Below are 21,821 nucleotides of genomic sequence, written 5' to 3'. Positions count from 1 at the left end.
ATTGATTTGTTGTTAATAAACTTCTTTTTTTTTTAAAGATATTGTCCAGTATGTTGTAGCATACTCTCTATTCTGATCGGCTGTTTACTATGAGTTTTGCTTTCTGCCAGGCCCAGTTCATTACAGTTCTGCTCATAGAAACTATCAAAGTATTGTTGCTGCTGTTCCAGTTCTTTCATTGGGTCGCTGACACGAGTAAAGCAGAAACCCATATCCATCACTTTGTTCTGCAGAACACGGAAGAGTGCGTCAGTTTCATTGAAAATTCCACCATAAGCCAAGAGCAAAAAGCAAACACGGTGGCAGTTTCTATGGGTTGGTTCCACATAGCCAGTCTTCCCTTTGATACCACTCAGATTGAAATGATCGTTTTATTTTCTGTCCCTATTCTTTGATGTTGGTCCCAAAGCTCAGGTGTTGGGCTTCCACCCTGTATCACCCCCTAGAAAATCCAACTTTGAAAACTGTTTCAGATACAATATGTTAGCCATCCTGATCAGCTGAGTTTCTTTAGCTAGCAGTAAAACAGACATAACCGCCAAAAGGCGGGAGATGATGTGTGACGTCCACAGACAGGAGCGAGCTCTGCCAATCCCATAACTTTTTCAAGGCAATACACGAGCATTTGTTATTTGAGTGCAATGAAAATGAATGGAACATATTGGCCAAGTTCGGGAGCATCAAAAATATGGCAGGCGACTGACGGATCTACAGATCACCTTGTATCATAAATAACTACTCATTATTATTTGAAGATCAGTTAGTCAGTCACAATTTACCCATGATACAATCACAGTTTTGATGCTCTCGAACACAGCCATTGACACATGAAAGGCAGTCATCACTAGTTCCCACAACCACAAAGTCCTAATTATGGCTAAACCCTGCCTATTTCTACAATGTTTTCTTAAAATCTGATTTTTAACCTAACATTAATCACACTGCTAACCTCAATTTAAGAAATGTTCATGAATATTTATGATATAGCCACTTTTGACTTTTCTTAACTAGTGACAACCATGAAAGGCAGCGAAGCTTTCTACCTACCTTTCGGCATTCCATTACCTGGCAGTATAAGGTAGAAACACGCATGTCATGTCAGTGGCCGTGACTAAGAAGATCAAAACAAAGTATCATGAGTAAATTGCGACTGACTGATCTAGAAATAATAATGAAATATTTATTTTTTACACGTCACTGACAGGTAGTTTATTCGCTAAAGTACAACATAATGAAATGTTACAATTATTTGAATCAAATGCATTTTTATCAAACGATTCATGAAATGTTTAAGTTATTGTTGAAAATGTTTAGCTTTAAAATCGCACAATATCGTCTTGACTAAAACAAATGTGGTCTTTGTTATAAAATCATCAAATCAAAGGCCTTTTGAAAAATGCATAAAGTAAAATAGATTGATGATCAATCATTGATTCAGTTAGATAAATCAACATCAAAAAGGTAAGATTTTCTAACATTAATTTGACTTAAGTTGTGTCATGTTTCAGTCTCGCCCGACTTCGTGGGTCTCACTGGGTCGGTCGATGCGGTAGACGAACTCGGCAGGCATGAAGTAACCCAGGTATTCCACAGTGTCAGGAGTGGTGTCTATGTAGTAGTGACCACCCTCTCCATGGTGGCTGAAGCAGTGAGTGTGCTCCACACGGAGGTCCAAACCCTGGATAGTAAAAAGCCAGTTAGTAAAAAGTGCCAAAAGAAAAGGTCCAGTTAGGGATCATAGATTAAGTCTATACTTACGGGGTCTCTGGAGACCATCACAGACTGGCATATCAGTGGTGCGCTGATCTCAAAATGTTTCAGCCATTTGTTAACATCATCGTTGGAGTTGAGTGGGCAGGCTGAGAACTCCCTTGGCTATGCACAGGGTCACCAGAAACACAACAAATGGGATTTGGTAATGCTCTCCGAGGCTTCAGTAACTCCGAGGCTTCAGTAAAAAAGCCTACATAAATTCTGACACTGTTGGTGTCCATTGCTGTGGTTTGATGACAAACATGTTAAGACATGAAAATTAGTTAAGGGGCAATTGCAGTTGCTACATCCTTTTTTGGACATGTACAGTGCATTCGGAAAGTATTCAGACCCCTTGACTTTACCACTCTTACATTACAGCCTTATTCTAAAATGGATTAAATAAAAATCCTTAATCTACACACAATACGTCAATGACAGAGAAAAATAGGTTTTGCAAATGTATTAAAAACAGAAATACCTTATTTACATAAGTATTCAAACCCTTTTCTATGAGACTCAAAATTGAGCTCCGGTGCATCCTGTTTCCATTGCTCATCTTTGAGATGTTTGTACTACTTGATTAGAGTCCACCTGTGATAAATTCAATTGATTGGACATGATTTGGAAAGGCACACCCCGGTCTATATAAGGTCCCACAGTTGACAGGGCATGTCAGAGAAAAGAAATCAAGCCATGAGGCCAAAGGAATTGTCCTTCAAGATCCAAGACAGGATTGTGTCAAGGCACAGATCTAGGGAAAGGTACCAAAACTGAGCAATCGGGAGAGAAGGGCCTTCATAAGGGAGGTGACCAAAAACCTGATGGTCACTCTGACAGAGGTCCAGAATTCCTCTGTGGAGATGGCAGAATCTTCCAGAAGGACAAGCATCTCTGTGGCAGAGAACCAATCAGGCTTTTATGGTAGAGGGTCCAGACGGAAGCCATTCCTCAGTAAAAAAGGCACACGACAGCCCGCTTGGAGTTTGCCAAAAGGCACCTAAAGACTCTCAGACCATGAAAAACAATATTCTCTGGTCTGATGAAACCAATATTGAACCCTTTGACCTGAATGCCAAGTGTCACGTCTGGAATAAATCTGGCACCATCCCTACGGTGAAGCATGGTGGTGGCAGCATCGTGCCGTGGGGATGTTTTACAGCGGCAGGGACTGGGAGACTAGTCGGGATCGAGGAAAATATGAAATGAGGCAAAGTACAGATAGATCCTTGATCAAAACCTTCTCCAGAGCGCTCAGGACCTCAGACTCGGGCGAAGGTTCACCTTCCAACAGGACAATGACCCTAAGCACACAGCCAAGACAACGCAGGATTGGCTTTGGAACAAGTATCTTAATGTCCTTGAGTGGCCAGCCAGAGGCCGGACTTGATCTCGATCGAACAACTCTGGAGAGACCTGAAAATAGCTGTGCAACGACACTCCCCATCCAACCTGACAGAGCTTGAGTGATCTGCAGAAAAGAATGAGAGAAACTCACCAAATACAGGTGTGCCGAGCTTGTAGCGTCATACCCAAGAAGACGGAAGGCTGTAATCGCTGACAAAGGTGCTTCAACAAAGTACTAAGTAAACGGTCTGAATACAAATGTAAATGCGATATCAAGTTTTGTATTTTATTAACCTGTTTTTGCTTTGTCATTATGGGGTATTGTATGTAGATTGAGGGGGAAAAACTATTTAATCAATTTTAAGAATAAGGCTGTAATCAAACTAAATGTGGAAAAAGTCAAGGGGTTTGAATACTTTCTGAATACATTGATACAGTGCGTTTGCAAAGTATTCAGATCCCCTGACTTTGGGGGTCTTGGTGGTTCCAAACTTATTCCATTTAACAATGATGGAGGCCACTGTGTTCATGGGGACCTTCAATGCTGCAGAAGTTTTTTTGGTACCCTTCCCCAGATCTGTGCCTCGACACAATCTACAGACCATTTCTTCGTCCTCATGGCTTGGTCTTTGCTCTGACATGCACTGTCAACTGTGGGGTATTATGGGGCATTGTGTGTAGATTGACGAGGATTTCTTTTTTTCCCCCCATCCATTTTAGAATAAGGCTGTAACGTAACAAAATGTGGAAAAAGGGAAGGGGTCTGAATACTTTCCGAATGTACTGTATATACAAATTAACTCTCAAAGAATATAACTTCGAATTGCCTCATGAGCTTAGTCCATCAGAACCCAAAATAACATTATTTTACTCCAATGTTTATAAACAAAGTAAATGTAAAAACACACTGTATGGCCTCAAAACATGGTTAAAATTAAGGTTACATATGTAACCACGGTTATGTAAGCGATATGGATCACTGCAATATATTGGTATCACTCCGTGGTGAAGGGATACATCTGAGGTGAGGATTTACTCCTGGGGGGGTCATAAGCAGATAGGATATAAAGGGATGTTCACATGCCTGTCTGACAGAACCTTCAGGAGGAATGAAGGGTTGGGGCAGAGATATATACTCCTCCCCCCAGGGTCCATCCCGTAGCACTCAGAACTTACCGAAACAGAATGGCACTCACCCACCCTCTTCATGGAAGTAATCGCTACCAAGAAAACAACCTTCATAGAGAGGTGTTTCATGGTGGCAGACTCCAACTGTTCGAAAGGTGGCTTTGCCAAGCTGAAAGACCACATCCAGACCCCAGCTCGCCATTGAGCGGGTCCTAGCTGGACGCAGGCGACAAACCCCCTTCATAAACCTGGAGATCAAGGGATGGCGCCTCACTGGCCTGTCCATCCACCCCGCATGGTAAGCAGATATAGCGGCCAATTACCCTCTCAGTGTAGAGGCTGCCAAGCCCTCATCCAAGCGAGACTGCAGGTATCGGAGAACATACTGTACCCTGCATGACTCGGGCACAACCTCAATACCAGTGCACCAAGAGCAGAAAAACCGACAGCGCAACTGGGGTGCTGGTTACAACCTGCCGCATACTTGCTTTTTGCATAGTGTTCATTACACCATCCTGTAGTCCTAACATGGACCATTGGTGCCGTTCAGTGGCCAAGCCCACAGACTGAGGCGGCGTGGCCTCAGATGCCACAGAGTTACCCCGACTTGAGACAGCAGGTCAGGTGTCAGTTGAAGTTGCCAAGGTGTCCCAGACAACCGGGACAGGAGAAGGCTGAACCATGGACGTCTGGGCCGGTATGGCTCTGCATCATCCTGGTCCTGTCCAGCACAGCCTGAATCAGGGGAAAAGGGGGGAATGTGTAAGCTCCAGTCCTGGCCAATCGTGAGCCAGAGCATCCAAGCCCAGAGGCCCTGCTGGCTCCGACATGAAGTACCACAGGGGGCAGTGTGCATTATCCAAGGAGGCAAACAGGTCCACCTGTGCCCTTCCGAACTTGTCCCACAGGTGCTGAACCACTTGGAGATGTAGGCTCCAGTCCCAGGGTGGCAGGCCCTCTTTCGAGAGCATATCCGCTGCCACATTTAGGATACCAGGTACGTGCGCTGCGCATAGACACGCTAGACATCCCTGAGCCCAGAGAAGGAGCTCCCATGCCATAATATGGAGGTGGTGGGACCTCAATCCACCCTGATGGTTGATGTAAGCCACCACTGTGGTGTTGTTCGTTCTCACCAGGACATGTCTGAGAGAAAGGAGTGACAGCGCCACCTCAACAACACCCTGAGGTACTGTGCGGTCACCCGCAGCTGGCGGTGACAGTGGCGCTTTGGGTGCAGCTGGTGGGAATTGAACCACAGTTGGCCGGAGATGGAGCAGGCCCAGGGGAATCAACAACGAGGCCGCCGTCAGCAAACCCAACAGGCATTGGCAGGTTCCACCTCTATCGGGTCTAGCATCACAAACCACTGGTCCCTGGACACGGCCTGCAACACGTGGGCTGGGGACAGCATGTGGAACCTAAGCACCTTCAAGTAAAGATTGAGGTTGCGGAGGTCCATAATTGGGACCACAAAGTAAGTGGAGTAGAAGCCACATAGTCATTCTAATGTCTCAATCCTGCGGACAACACCCTTGTCCAGAAGTGAGGAAATCTCCAGCCGCAGGGTTTTCTTCAGGGGGGTGGGGTGTGACACGAAGGCTGGCACCGGAATTGGAGTTAGTACCCGAGCATTGAGGACAACACTCATGGGGACTCCACACACTCCTCCCACTTTACACTTTGAGACCGGGAGAAGCGGCCAATGCCGGGGAAGGGTGTGTCATGGGACCTGCCAGGGCCCGCCTCCTCTGGCACCCCGAGCGCATGGGTCCCCCAGGCATGTCCCTATGTCGGTGACGGTTGACACCATCACACCTGTCACAAAGAGAAGCCATAAGCTCAGCCAAGCCAACAGAGCAGGGGTCCCAAGCCCTGGTAGAGCTTATGTCGTGACCCGCTTGTAGGAATAGGAACCCGGCGAGGGATAAATTACCCAGTACCTCTGCAAAAACCGGGGAAGACCCTTGTGGGAAAAACAGGCTGTTGCATCACCTCACACTGTGCCCCTCCCCACTGTCATCCCTTAGCACAAGGCGATAGAGCAGGAGAGGGACCATGGACCCGGGGCCTGAGGAGGCGGCATGAACAGTCTCAGGTTCTCCCGGTCCCTACGAACCTTATCAGTCTGCTCTAGAATGTCATCAACCCCTGAGCCAACATCAGCCCTGGGGTGAGAGTCCCGGGGTGCTAGGAAAACAGCCAGGAAAATAAATAAATAAATAAATAAAAAAATAAAAAAAAGAGTCTGCAGGTAGGCCTACAGCAGCATGAATGCTGAGGGACCCATATGTGGCTCTCAAGGTCGCATCAAAGATGCCCTGGCAGAGGCCCAGCTCTCCTGCAAGGCCTCGCGGAACTCAGCAGAGATGTCCAGTGCAGTGGCTACCCAAGTAAGTAAGCTCCTCATAGCCTCTCGAGACGCTGGGGGCGATGAAGCCCCGCTGGCGGCTTCTGATGACCTGTCAGCCCTGCTCACGTGGTGAACAGTGCCAGCATCGTCCCCCAGGTACAGCCTATCACTGGTCAACAGGGAGCTGCTGTGGTTGCCATCGAAGCTATTAACCTCCTGACAAAGGGCATGCGCCCTCCGTTCAAGGTGGTACCAGCGGTCCAACACATGCCCCCATCCAGGACTGGCAGCAGATGGGCTCTGCCTGCGGTGGCTCTTGCCACACTTCCTTGGAGGGGTACTGGGCCCAGTAGGGGAATTAACAGCTCGCTGCCGCACCACTCCTGAGGGAGGGAGCTCGTCCCCAGCCTGGCCGACCCCCTTGCGCATGGCATCCAATCGTGCCAGGTGCAGACGTTCTAAGAACACCACACAAGACAGGCATCCAGTATGGTTCAAACCCAGGCAGTGCATACATGAGGTATGCGGATCCCCAGGGGGATGCCAGCATCACACCTGTCACAAAAGGAAGTCATAAACTCAGCCAAGCCAACATGGCCACGGAGCAGGGGTCCGACGCTCTGGGAGAGCTATGTCGTGACCTGCTTGGAGGAATAGGAACCCGGTGAGGGACATATTACCTAGTACCTCTGCAAACACAGGGGATGACCCCTGTGGGAAAAACAGGCCGACAAAAAACAGCAACCAGGTAATGGATTTGTTTTGTGTTTTTCGTCAACTGCAATTTTACCTAGCAGGTTTAATATCCAAGCAGAAAACAAAAAACAGCACCATATGATAGAGTAACTATGGTAAGGAACTCCAAAGTTAATGTCTCAACGTAGTGGCAGCCCACCACCATACTCTTACATTCTGCAGAAAGAAAACCCTGTCGGGGAATTAGCAGAGAACCCGTGTAGGGTAAGTAGCAGAGAACCTGCGCCTATAGTGACGGGACAGCATGTTAAAGAAATTCACTACACACACAAAACAAGCCAGTCGGCAAGTTGTGTAAGGTAAATACAGTTTGTTGCAGCAAGAGCCACCAATATATGAATATATGCACACAGTCGTAGTGTAACGCTAACGAAACACAAGCACGACAAACCACGGGCGGAAGATACAGATCAACCTCACGCAGCAAGTGGAGCACTCAAGAGGAGGGGCTGGCCGTGTGGCCAGCTGCTCCAGGCTGCAAACAGCCAGTGAGTATACTTTCACGCAAGATATTACTTACAAGTGACTTACCAAGCAAACTTCAGAAAGTTTGTACCTCAAACCATACGGACATCCGCCGAGAAAATGAAAGAGAATGTGTGTCGTGTGTCTATATATAGGGGCTGACCCCAGCCATGACACACGTGTACACAGGAGTAAATCCTCACCTCAGATGTATCCCTCCACCGTGGAGTGATACCATTATATTGGCGTGATCCAATATAGCGAAACAGAACTAGTTTTGATATCATAATGGTCAGTTCTTGCATCCAAAGCTCTGTCTAAGAATTGAGAGTGGTTACATTCCAGGGCCTGCACTCAGCTTTTAACCAAAACAGTGGCATGGAGTCTGCTTTGTTGTCGTTTCAACTGCAGATTGCCCCTTTAAGCAATAAGCATGCATTGAGCCTTGAAACCACAACACCATGTCACAGCATCCTGTCAACACATATCTGCATGTTTTATGTCTTTACCATGATATGGATCTTGGCCTTCCCTTTCTGGATGAGGAAGGTGCCCCCCAGAGCCAGGCTTTTATCGGGGTAGTGCTCCTCCATGGTCTTCCTCAGAGCACCCACAAGGCTCTCTTCTCCTATTCTCCTTTTGGCTCTCACCTCTATGATCTGACAGTGATAAGAAGGAAAAACTACATTTTCAGCACTGATTACACAACCAGTTCATAGTCACTTTTCTTCTGTTAATATTTGTAGACCTAAAGTAAACCTTTGGAGCAAACAGACAGGGAGGTCATAATCTGTGTAAACATGATTTAAATCATGAACCTAAAGTGCATTTTGTTTATGTAAATGCATAACCAGATGAGGGTATTATTCACCAGGAAGACAAAATAATGAGTAATACACAATGATTAAGCACAACTGAAATGACACTCAGCCCTAAAATCTCATTTGGTTTTTAACTTGTTACGAGCATCATAGTAATACTAGTTATAATTCCAAATATCACACTCACCATTCTCTTACGAGCCAAACCATCCATTTCTTACCTTTCCAGGCTTTCCCTCACATGCATACAAGTTCGCCAGCAGTCCAAAGTCACAGTCTGAGAACTTATCGCTGTATTTCTCCAAAAGACACTGGTTATTATCTGGATTTATGGAGGAAAACCAGCTGCTATTCACTGCAGGCCTTCCCTCAGCTTCAGTGAGCACCAGAGGCATCATCTGGGGTGATGATAATCAAAATGAGATAAGACTCAACATATTGACAAATAAAGCAAACTATATTAACCTTATTTGTGTCTAATTATTATTTAAGGGGAAATTATTATAATTTACTAGTTATTATTTAAAGGGGATACCTAGTCAGCTGCAAAACTGAATGCAATCAACTGAAATGTGTCTTGCACATTTAACTTAACCACTCTGCCATAATGTATCCTATCCTCCCAAAGTTTGTAATAAAAAATGTCAACTTTAGGTAGTCTTTCTATTCATGTAATCATAATAAGTCTGACAAAATACTCCATAAATATATCAAGACAATTGGAAGAGAATTTGGACAGTTAACAAACCTCTGCATTCATTCCAACATTTTTGGAGGATACAGCTCCTGCACCAAGAATGAACGCTCCAGGTAGCTCCAATTCCTTTGACACAGTGTTCATGTTGTACTCCTTGAGAGAAATAAGAATTTATATTGGACCAATTGTTATAGCATTCATCTCACATTAGTTTATCGTTATGGCTTTCATTCCCTGTACCTTGTCCACTTTGACCAGGGGGACCAAATAGGGCACTCCCCCCACATCTGTAATGCGAGGTTTTCCACACAACCCTGTCGATAGGTAAAATAGATACTACAGCGAGGTTGAGATGGTAACAAAGTATAACTGCATAAAAATTAAGACAATGCTAAACGATACAGTGTTCCAAGAAGTTGCAACGTGTTACCCTTGACGGGAAACTTAAACGGATCTTGAGTGAGGTCTGGACAGTCGACAACACAAACTTGCGCGTCAGCAAAATTGTTCTTCAGCCCTCTCTGCAACACTGTAGTGGCAAGTGGAGGAAATGAAGATTAGAACCAGACAGTTCAATATTATTAGTGTTCAGTAAATCTATGCATAACACTAGGTGGCAATTTCCAAAGTATGTTTTACCGTCACATAATTCCTCCAAAATCGGGACATATAACTGGAACTTTTCAGTCTTGCTGACGTCTGACATTCTGTATCCTGTAGGAATCACAAGTTTCAAGCGACTGAAGAGCACCTGATTGTGAAACGCGATGAAGAACTCCTAGAAAAACCTTGGTTGGCCAACTAATATTCTCTGACGTGACGTGACGACGTTTGCCCTCTCAATTCCTGGTTGACTGTGCGCATTTCATAAAGTTAATAGATTGAACCTTCTTATGATGGCGCAAATGTCAACCATGTTGGTCAGGGAGTTGGTCAACCATGAGCTGCCAGTGCTGTGATAAGATTTTGTGTAAAACAATGAATGTGAATAATTAATCGGCACTGTATGTGTGTGTTAGCTAGCTAGTCAGATAATTTGAAAAATATATAGACTAATTATTGTAAAACTAACTGCCAATATGCCATCAGTTGATGATAGGATTTACACAAGTTGTAAACGCAACAAGTACTGATATTGTATCATATAATAACATTCAGATGCCCCCCCCCAAAAAAACGGAGACATTTATGGACTCTTTACATATATTTTAGAGGCTATTTATACAGAACATTTGTATAAAACCCATATAAGCTGTATTTATAATTATATGACAATATTTTAGGTTGATTATAATTCCATTACACAATTTCTGATACATCACATGCCTTACCTTTATTTTCCTGCATAAGTAAAAGCAGGAAATGCATCACCAATGCCGCCTCCACTGCCATTCTTTCCAGTGAGACTTGTTTTGGATTTCTCCCTGACCAAGATGGCTGCCATTTTGGCCCCATTAGAGACCTTTGAGGGTTTATGACACAACACCTCTAGTAATTTAATCGGATCACTATAGTGAATTTGTCCAAACATGCCTGTCATCACTACTTACCAGAGCCGCAAGGTCATAAACCCCACCCATTTCTACAATGTTTTAACAGTGCGCTATGCAGAAAATGTTCCCAATTATTTGGTTGCTAAAATTCTGTTTGTGTGACAAAACATGCAAGTATATTGTAGAGAATCATTGTACCATCTAAACAGCTGTGAAATACATTTTCCATTACCAAAATGTTTTTATTTTACCCTACAAAGTTTCTATGTGAAGTTTCTATGTTGCCCAAAAAGTTACATACTACAGATTTAAAATGTGATTTGAAACCTAACCTTAACCCTAGCCATAACCACACTGGTAACTTTATACCTAACCATAACCTTAAATTAAGACCAAAAAAACATCATAAATTTGTATTTAGACTTTGTGGCTGTGGTAACTAGTGACAACCATACAAGATTATTCTAGAGACCCCCAATCCTGATTTCACAAAAAAAATCTCACAATATTTCAATGCTGCTCTCAGTGGACAGAAAAATGTCTTATCCTATCCCGTCGTCACAGACCTTGGCATTTAGTCTTCAGCAGACCGGTAAGCACACATAAATGTGAAGCATTTAGAATAGATTCCTATATCTAGCTTATTACAACAATGTCAGAGAAATTGAAAAAAAGTGTGAATATTGCAATGCATGCCTTTTGTCACGTTTGTTGTAAAAGATTATCGGACCATTGTGCAGTGTGATATGGTTTCCACATGTTTATTAACTGAAACGCACAAAAACAATAAAGAATGACTGAAACGTGAATACAATGGAGTGCTCACAGGCAACTACACATAAACGATCCCACAAACACAGGTGGGAAAAATAACTACTTAAATATGATCCCCAATTAGAGACAACGATTACCAGCTGCCTCTAATTGGGAATCATACAGAACACCAACATAGAAGAAGAAACTAGAACACAACATAGATATACTAGATCACCCCCTAGTCACGCCCTGACACAATGGCTCTCTATGGTCAGGGCGTGACAGTACCCCCCCCCCAAATGTGCAGATTCCGGCCGCAAAACCTGAAACCAAATGGGGAGGGTAGGGGGGGTGATTAGTGTCGGTGACGGCTCCGGTGCGGGGCGAAGTACCCACTCAGCTCGCGGATCCGCCAGCATCAGTGGTGGCTCTAGTGCGGGATGAAGAACCCGCTCATCCCACGGATCCGCCAGCATCGGGGACGGCTCTGGTGCGGGCCGAAGAAGCCGCTCATCCTGCGGATCCAGCCATGGCCCCGGGCTGAACACTGTGCCTGGACCTCTGTCTTAAGGAAGGCTCCTGCCATGGAGCCGGACTGGACACCAGCCCTAGCCTAGACATAGGTGCAGAGGAAGGCTCCTGCCATGGAGCGGAACTGGACGCCGTATCTGGATTAGGCACCAGCGCAGAATAAGGCTCTGACCATGGAACAAGACTGAACACCGTGCCTGGACTGGGCACTGGCGCCACTCTACCATGAAGGCCTGATTGGGGAGTGCTGCAGGGATGGTTGTCCTTCTGGAAGGTTCTGCTATCTCCACAGAAGAACTCTAGAGCTGTCAGAATGACCATCGGATTCTAGGTCACCTCCCTGTCCAAGACCCTTCTACCCCGATTGCTCAGTTTGGCCGGGCGGCCAGCTCTAGGAAGAGTCTTGGTGGTTCCAAACTTTTTCCATTTAAGAATGATGGAGGCCACTGTGTTCTTAGGGACCTTCGATGCTGCAGACCTTATTTGACACCCTTCCCCAGATCTGTGCCTTGACACAATCCTGTCTCGGAGTTCTACGGACAATTCCTTCGACCACATGGCTTGGACTTTATATGAACAGGTGTTTGCCTTTCCAAATCATGTCCAATCAATTTAATTTACCACAGGTGGACCCCAATCAATTCATAGAAATATCTCTATGTTTTTGTTTTGTCATTATGAGGTATTGTGTGTAGATTGCTGCAATTAAAAAATATATTTTAATCCATTTCAGAATAAGGCTGTAACGTAACAAAATGTGGAAAACGTCAAGGGGTCTAGTTTCCGAAGGCACTGTATGTATAATTATGCTTGAAAACAAATATAAATATACATTTTAAAAAGCTGCATGATACTTCAAAACTGCAACCACTGCAACAATCTTACGGCACCATTTTCTATAAACAAGCAGTAGGGGGCCAAGAGTGAGTTGAAGTCTGGTGTCTGCTCATTCCTTCCTCTTACTAGGCCCGCTAGGCTGCTGAATGGCATACTTGTTGGAAGTTGGTTAATTTCCATGTGATTAGGAGCCAATAGGGCTACTATTGCCTTAATGTAAGTGATTTCTATGATAACTGCATGACATTTGTGAGGGAAAGTGTCATTTGTATCCCAGATGTGGAATAAATACAGATGATATGAAGTTGTATGTGTTAAGGTGATTTATTTTCACGTGACAAGGTGTGGTGTGTTTCAGACATGTACATGTGTTTGCTGTCAGAAGGAATAAAGGATTTGATATTATTGTTGTATTGTAAGTCGGTTTTAACCTGTGATGTCTATTTTTTTAAATAACATGAGTGGACATGTGAAATCTGTATGTATGTATTCAATCATTTCATTTATATGTCCTACACATTTGCTGTTTGCTGAAATGTTAAAAAGTTGAGGCAATAGGGATCTGATTTAAATATTTAATTCCAATCCCTCAGAACAGTTCAATTGTGGTATATCCTATGCCCTTTTTTGTTGTAAATTGGACATAATCAATAAATATGACAATTTTCATTAAATCATCAGCAATGTTATCATACTGTCTTTTATTATACAATTCTGAAAAAATTAAGGCAGATGTACATGCACTTATATCTTCTGATTATTGGAATCAAAAACAAACTTGTGCGTCTTGTAAGTATTTGTTTTCAGAATAGGCCATCTCTTTAATGTCATTATTGTGAGCGGACCAAGTAATTGGGCGTCACTCTAAAGCAGGAAGGTGGAATAAACCAGTCAGGAGTAGGTTTTCTTGATTGAACACAGTTCTCTATTGAGGCCATTTGGTCAACACTATCACATAATCAATGAAAATCTTCCAAGGGAAAAACATACATCTTCTTCTCCAGACGAAACAGGAACACAATAGGATTATCTTTAAACTACAACAAAAGTCACAGGATTGTCACCATCTTAGTGGTTCTTCCTGGATAGTCTCTCTGTGTCTCTGTGTCTCTGTGGCCATCTTCCAGAGATAGTTTTCCCTCTCTCCCTGCTGGTTCCATTCTCTCTCTTATAGGGGAAGGAGAATATGTCATTAGTACCGTCAGCTGTGCTTAATTGCCTCTGTTTACCTTGTCTCCCATGCCTTGTTGGGCTACTATCCGTGAGCCCAGCCTGCCCTCTGGTGGTCCTTCCACATTATGTTGACCACAAGAGGACAGCACAGCTCCATTAACATGACACCAAATTCAACTGACATCATTGCTATAACAATGGCCTCTTGGTCTTGTGGTCAATAGAACATATAATTGTACCCTTTCCAACCATTGGATCCAAACAAATTTGTCTAATACTAAATTGCTTTCATAGGTTGGAGTTGTAGTCTTCAATGTGTCACTTTTACTGAGATCAAAAAGTAGGAAGTCTCCTGGTTAATGATTAGATAAGAAGCCTTGCCCTGCATATCTGACAGCTGTATTTTTACATACCAGAAATCGGGTTAGTAGGAACAAATTAGCAGAAGGTTCACACACATTTTCTGTAATGTCATCTCACCCGGCACCACCAGGCAGCAATCTGATTTGTCTAATTGTCTCACAATTGCATGTATATTGGCCAGTTACAGTCATGCCTGCTGTATGGTAATCCAACCAAGCTCTCAAACTATTGATTGGGGTTCTATGATTCCCACAGGCAAAAGAAAGCTTTTAGGAGAATGATATTTCAGTTCTGGGCAAGGATCCAACAGGCCACTCAAACCCATCTTGGGTCATGTATCCCCCTCCACTCTCAAGAGTGATAGAATTGTTCTGGTTTCTATTGAATAGCATTATAGCTCAGATTACTGGAAGTCTGGGTGAATGCAGCCATGTGTACAGTAACATATTTGAGATGATCTAATCAAGTTTTGGGTTTCCCTTGTAAGAGACAGATTTTCATGTCGCAGATATCATCATTCTTGGGTTGTGTAAGTCTGTGGCATATCTTTGTGAAAAGTTTATTTTCATAATTGATAGGATTTGATTAACCAGTTAGCAGTGGTAGAACAATGCACATTCAGTACGGTGCCATAATATCGAATTTGCATAAAATTTGATAAAATACACAAAGCACAACATTTTCATGTAGATAACCAACACTCAAGTGACATATAGTAGAAAAGCTGGTTTAGCAGAAAAGCATTGTGTGTTCAGTGCATACTATCCTGTTCCAGGCCAGTGCACAGAGAAAGGTCTAAGGGTGCCTGAGCACCTTCCCTTTTGCCCTCCTATGAGAAAAGTGCCCTTTCAGATTGGTGGCATTGTTTAACTATACCATTTTTATTTCACCTTAAGTCAATTTTTTCTCTCGTTATTGAAATTAATTTCCCATTATTTAAATGTTGCGCATGCTGCCCTCAGGACAGAAGCTACCGGTGTTGAATGGTAGGCTAGTGTAGCAGTGGCTCCCTTTTGAGTTGCATACATCTCATCTCATGGTCAGGAACAGGGAAGGGAAGGCTTTAATTTGACCATTTGTTAGTAGGCCTAAGAGGCAGATGTCAGCAGCAGAATAAACTCCAGTCACAGCTACAGGTAAAGACTAGTTTGTTTGTTTCAACAGTATAGCTAGATAGCTAACAGGCTGATTTACATAATCTGCATTCACGATGATCAGATGATAGCCCACCTAGGGTTGCAAAGGGATGGTAAATTACTGGAAACTTTCAAAGTTTACCAGTAAACTACCAGAATTTTGGTATCGTTCAAGGATTTTATGTAATCTATCACATGACATCTAGTGGCCCTTCTGGGTACTTCAGATTATTACAGGCATCTAATTATCTCTGGCCCACTGTGGGCCTTATCACATGTTAAAATATTTGAAATAATTCAATAAGATTATTTAAAAAAAAAAAAAATAGAATGACAAAGCTGTAAAACATCATCCTAAATATAAACCATCAACTAAGTGAATACCATTGGGTTTTAATATGAGTGTTTCAGTATGAAATATCCTTTATTTTTCTTTGACACACTTTTATTTATTTTACTATGTCGATATGTTTTGTTGTCAATGTTTTGGCGTCGAACTAGTGCCATTTCTGAAGAAAAGTCAATAGTTGCAGAGTTAATTGAGTACATGCCCCTCCAAAGGTAATGTCTGCTGCTTCTATCATATGATAACAGTCAACTGTGTACTAGCCTACAACATTAGACTAGAGCACACCATCTCTACAGAATAAAAGCAACCCACCCCAATGGAACTGTATGAGTATGTTTAATAGTAAACTCATTGTTCATCCCCATTATCTCTTCGCTGGCCCTGCAGCCAATACAGCTCAAATCAAAATCAAATGAAGTTTTATTAGTCACATGCGCCGATTACAACAGGTATTTCACCTTACAGTGAAATGCTTACTTACGAGCCCTTAACCTACAGTGCAGTTTCAAAAAATACATGATGCGCATACCAAATGCGTACTGGGCCTCCTAACGGTGTAGACAGAAGGATGGGTAATGGAATCTGCCTGAAAACAGAATGCCTCAAAACTGATGAAATGGAGACATGATTAATACAAGAACCAGTTGTCAATGTAAATATTTCTATCAGCAGTTACACACTGAAGCAGTGCTGTAGTACATTTTTACATTTTGAGTGTCTCTGTCTTGTCTCGGTGTCAGATACATTTGTACTCGGTCTTGAACAGTGAATACTCATAATTTCTTCGTGAGACCAGCAGAGTAAAAAAACTATGGTGTAAAGTACTTAAGTAAAAAATACTTTAAAGTACTACTTAAGTTGTTTTCTGGGGTATCTGTACTTTCCTATCTATATTTTTTACAACTTTTACTTCACTACATTCCAAAACAAAATGTTGTACTTTTTACTCCATACATTTTCCCTGACAAACAAAAGTACTCATTACATTTTGAATGCTTAGCAGGGCAGGAAATTGTCAAATTCAGCCCTTATCAAGAGAACACGTGGGCATCCCTACTGCCTCTGGTCTGGTTGACTCACTAAACCCAAATGCATATTTTGTAAATAATGTGTTGGGAGTGTGCCCCTGGCTATCAGTAAATGTTTTAAACAAGAAAATGTTGCCATTTGCTTTGCTTAATACATTTTAAATTATTTATATTTTTTACTGTTAATACTTAAGTATATTTTAAGCAATTCCATTTACTTTTGATACTTAAGTATATTTAAAACCAAATTCTTTTAGACTTTTACTCAAGTAGTATTTTACTGGCTGACTTTCAATTTTACTTGAGTAACTTTCTAGTGCGAAAATTGGGTATTTTTTCCCACCACTGTAAAAAAACTCATAATTACAGTGCCTTGCGAAAGTATTCGGCCCCCTTGAACTTTGCGACCTTTTGCCACATTTCAGGCTTCAAACATAAAGATATAAAACTGTATTTTTTTGTGAAGAATCAACAACAAGTGGGACACAATCATGAAGTGGAATGACATTTATTGGATATTTCAAACTTTTTTAACAAATCAAAAACTGAAAAATTGGGCGTGCAAAATTATTCAGCCCCTTTACTTTCAGTGCAGCAAACTCTCTCCAGAAGTTCAGTGAGGATCTCTGAATGATCCAATGTTGACCTAAATGACTAATGATGATAAATACAATCCACCTGTGTGTAATCAAGTCTCCGTATAAATGCACCTGCATTGTGATAGTCTCAGAGGTCCGTTAAAAGCGCAGAGAGCATCATGAAGAACAAGGAACACACCGGGCAGGTACGAGATACTGTTGTGAAGAAGTTTAAAGCCGGATTTGGATACAAAAAGATTTCCCAAGCTTTAAACATCCCAAGGAGCACTGTGCAAGCGATAATATTGAAATGGAAGGAGTATCAGACCACTGCAAATCTACCAAGACCTGGCAGTCCCTCTAAACTTTCAGCTCATACAAGGAGAAGACTGATCAGAGATGCAGCCAAGAGGCCCATGATCACTCTGGATGAACTGCAGAGATCTACAGCTGAGGTGGGACACTCTGTCCATAGGACAACAATCAGTCGTATATTGCACAAATCTGGCCTTTATGGAAGAGTGGCAAGAAGAAAGCCATTTCTTAAAGATATCCATAAAAAGTGTCGTTTAAAGTTTGCCAGAAGCCACCTGGGAGACACACCAAACATGTGGAAGAAGGTGCTCTGGTCAGATGAAACCAAAATTGAACTTTTTGGCAACAATACAAAACGTTATGTTTGGCGTAAAAGCAACACAGCTCATCACCCTGAACACACCATCCCCACTGTCAAACATGGTGGTGGCAGCATCATGGTTTGGGCCTGCTTTTCTTCAGCAGGGACAGGGAAGATGGTTAAAATTGATGGGAAGATGAATGGAGCCAAATACAGGACCATTCTGGAAGAAAACCTGATGGAGTCTGCAAAAGACCTGAGACTGGGATGGAGATTTGTCTTCCAACAAGACAATGATCCAAAACATAAAGCAAAATCTACAATGGAATGGTTCAAAAATAAACATATCCAGGTGTTAGAATGGCCAAGTCAAAGTCCAGACCTGAATCCAATCGAGAATCTGTGGAAAGAACTGAAAACTGCTGTTCACAAATGCTCTCCATCCAACCTCACTGAGCTCGAGCTGTTTTGCAAGGAGGAATGGGAAAAAATTCAGTCTCTCGATGTGCAAAACTGATAGAGACATACCCCAAGCGACTTACAGCTGTAATCGCAGCAAAAGGTGGCGCTACAAAGTATTAACTTAAGGGGGCTGAATAATTTTGCACGCCCAATTTTTCAGTTTTTGATTTGTTAAAAAGGTTTGAAATATCCAATAAATGTCGTTCCACTTCATGATTGTGTCCCACTTGTTGTTGATTCTTTACAAAAAAATGCAGTTTTATATCTTTTATGTTTGAAGCCTGAAATGTGGCAAAAGGTCGCAAAGTTCAAGGGGGCCGAATACTTTCACAAGGCACTGTATCAGCTTCCATTCAATTGGTGTATAAAACCGCTTCGCCAGGCCAAATATATACACTCCTTTGTTGAAACATTAATACCCGAACAGTCTTTATGTCTAGTATAGACATGTTTGCACAGTGGCAAACCTATTGGACCTAGGCCTTCAGTGTGTGATAGGTTATTGATGCTGAAAGGATAGCAACGGAAATACCAGCGTGCTTGTGTAGGAGAATGCACTTTTTGTAAAACACAAAGGGCCAGTGGTGTAGTGGAGGCTATTTAAGCAATAAGGTACTAGGGGGTGTGGTATATGGCCAATATACCACAGCTAAGGGCTATTCTTACGCACAGCCCTTAGCAATGGTATATTGGCCATACACCACAAACCCCCGAGGTGCCTTATTGCTATTATAAACTGGTTACTTATGTAATTAGAGCAGTAAAAATAAATGTTTTGTCAGACAATCCGCATTCAGGGCTTGAACCACCCAGTTTATAAATGCAGATATACGCCTATACCCACTTATTTTCAGTTGGCATTGCGTATACTCACTTCTTAATCCCCACTGAAGCGTATCAAAGTAGTGTAGTGGAGGTATAATCTGTATCAATCATGTAGTACAATAGTGAAATAATGCACAAAGTAGTCTACAAAATCGCAAAGCATGTGATAGATATTCACATGCGTGCCTCACATAGCCTAGTTTCAGCAGAGTATCATCTGCAGGCAGCAAGAGCATGTAGCTCTCAACTGGTTTTGGCGTGGAGCAGGTAGGTAGGAAAGACATTTCAATGTATGATATCTACCAGTAAACGCTAATTATGGCAACAATGGGCAATGGTGGAAACGTCCCCAATTGTCATACTTGAGTAAAAGTCAAGATACCTTAGTAGAAAGGTGTCAGGGAAAATGTATGCAGTAAATAGTACATTATTTTCTTTAGGAATGTAGAGAAGTAAAAGTAGTCAAAAATAGAAATAGTAAAGTATAGATACCCCAAAAAACTACTTAAGTAATCCTTTAAAGTATCTTTACATAAGTACTTTACACCACTGACAATGAGTATGCAAAAAAGGTATTGAAAAAGATTGTCCCGAAGTCTTAGTTAGTAGAATTTAGTACAATTTGTAAGTCGCTCTGGATAAGAGCGTCTGCTAAATGACTTAAATGTAAATGTAAATGTAGAATATTTGTGATGTACTATTCAGAGGTCATGTGCTGTTTGCATCAGGGGCGAAGGCATGAGTGGGCCTAGGTGGACACAGGCGCACCCACTAGGGAGCAAGACCCTGCCAGGCCCACGCAATCAGATTGAGCAAAAACAAAAAAATTATTACAATTATTATTACAAAAAACAAAGTTCCACTCAACCATATGATGATTTGAAACAACCCTTTCCTGCAATGGTCAATGACCAAAAGTACCCTCTTTGGCCTCTTGGGTGGAATGTTATTAATATTTTTCATAATTTCACAATTTATTTAAAAAATCATAATTGTTAATCATAATTATAATTAACAACGAAAATCCAATGTGTTTCTATGTCAAACAATTATGTTATATTTCAGTCTCCTGTGATGTATATAAAGTGTAATATTGGGATGCAAACTAAAAATGGAGTACATTTTTAGTTTGCATCCCACTCTTCATCTGACATGGTACAGGTGTCTTCAAAAAAACATAACCATGTGTGTATACATTTGTTTAAGTAGATTTGTTTAAGACTGCAAAAAATCCCTCTCTGTGACCCTGATCTAGCCCACTGCAGTAAACGGTTACTTATTTTTGAAAGTTATTATCGAAAAGGGAGAAGCTAACAAATTAGCAACAACATCCTCTTTGTTAACACCAGCTGCAGCTGCTGCAAACTAGCCTACAACCAAAGAGAGTTAGCTAGATCGTGGGAAAATTACTGCTCGCTATTACACAGTGACCTGTTGGCCTTTGAGAAGGCAGAAGTTTCCAAACGTTTTTTTGTAAAAACGGTCCTACCCAAGTCAAAATGTCACTCCCAAATGTTGCCCTAATACAGTTGAATGGCAGATGCCTTCTATCTAGCTTCTGATGGCCGAGCCAATTGCTGAGTTAGCTAGCTAGATTTATCTCAGCAGAGAAGACCAAAGAAATCCTGATTGGATATATTTTTTAACTTCAGTGTTAACCCTTTACTTTCTAAGAAAAACTGAAGAGATTGAATCAGAACATAATTTAAAATAATATAATGATAATGATTATTATTTTTATTTCATAAATCCTTGGCCCTTCTCTGAAGGTGTAGAAGGCCCTCATTGTCCCCCATTATCCTTGGGTTAGTAATAATTTCAAGTGGCTTTATTTGCCCTCGGCATGCATTTTTTTTCACCCTTCTGAATATCTAAAGAATACATATGTTCTTCTGAAATATGAACACAGAAATACTTGACATCTTGAACTCTTGAATTGAACTAACATTTTTCTGGTCTTGGTCTTGACTCGGTCTCGGACTCGATTTTTTCTAATGCAGGTAAGGTCACAGGTAAATAATCTGCTACATTCCATCTAAAAAAGAATGCTCCATCATCACTTTTGGTGTTTTCAAGACATGGCAACTCTGAAAAAAACGAGGTCAAATCATGACGTCAGTGAACTTCAAGTATAATAGTCGGAGCTCAAGAAAGAGGCCGAGTTCCCGAGTTGGATGACCGTTCAAAATGATTTCTCCCACTCGGAACTCGTTTCTTTCCGTGTTCCCAGTTGACTTGAACGCACTGAAGTCGGCGGTCAGATATTTACCAGTTTCCAGTTGATTTGAACACGCCATACGACTGTCGCATTTAATTGGTCTACGTCACCAACTATCTACCGGAACTCGAAACTTT

General features: G+C 42.1%; 1 protein-coding gene across 1 annotated transcript; it reads right to left on the bottom strand.

The window, feature by feature from the left end:
• Window positions 1–1,160: 1,160 nt before the first annotated feature.
• lg22h11orf54 (linkage group 22 C11orf54 homolog) lies at window positions 1,161–10,106 on the bottom strand. Its single transcript, XM_029627716.2, has 8 exons — window positions 9,959–10,106; window positions 9,750–9,848; window positions 9,560–9,633; window positions 9,371–9,472; window positions 8,844–9,020; window positions 8,311–8,460; window positions 1,759–1,875; window positions 1,161–1,678 (listed from the first exon to the last, which is right to left on the bottom strand). Exons 1-8 carry the CDS (start codon window positions 10,023–10,025, stop codon window positions 1,505–1,507), a joined length of 960 nt encoding a protein of 319 aa, XP_029483576.2. The 5' UTR covers window positions 10,026–10,106; the 3' UTR covers window positions 1,161–1,504.
• Between the last annotated feature and the right edge of the window lie 11,715 nt (window positions 10,107–21,821).

The sequence above is a fragment of the Oncorhynchus nerka genome, linkage group LG22, assembly GCF_034236695.1.
Source record: "Oncorhynchus nerka isolate Pitt River linkage group LG22, Oner_Uvic_2.0, whole genome shotgun sequence".
Lineage (NCBI taxonomy): Eukaryota > Metazoa > Chordata > Actinopteri > Salmoniformes > Salmonidae > Oncorhynchus > Oncorhynchus nerka.
Note: the sequence above shows the minus strand (reverse complement) of the source record. Positions and strands in the feature narration are given on the sequence as shown.

Bases quoted from the DNA above. Each gene is read 5' to 3' on its own strand.
- lg22h11orf54 (XM_029627716.2), bottom strand. From the start codon at position 10,025: ATGTCAGACGTCAGCAAGACTGAAAAGTTCCAGTTATATGTCCCGATT. The intron at 9,021-9,370 runs GTTTGTTAACTG...TCATCACCCCAG, and splicing joins ATGTTGGAATGAATGCAGAG to ATGATGCCTCTGGTGCTCAC. The intron at 1,876-8,310 runs GTAAAGACATAA...CCCTGTGCATAG, and splicing joins AGGCCAAGATCCATATCATG to CCAAGGGAGTTCTCAGCCTG.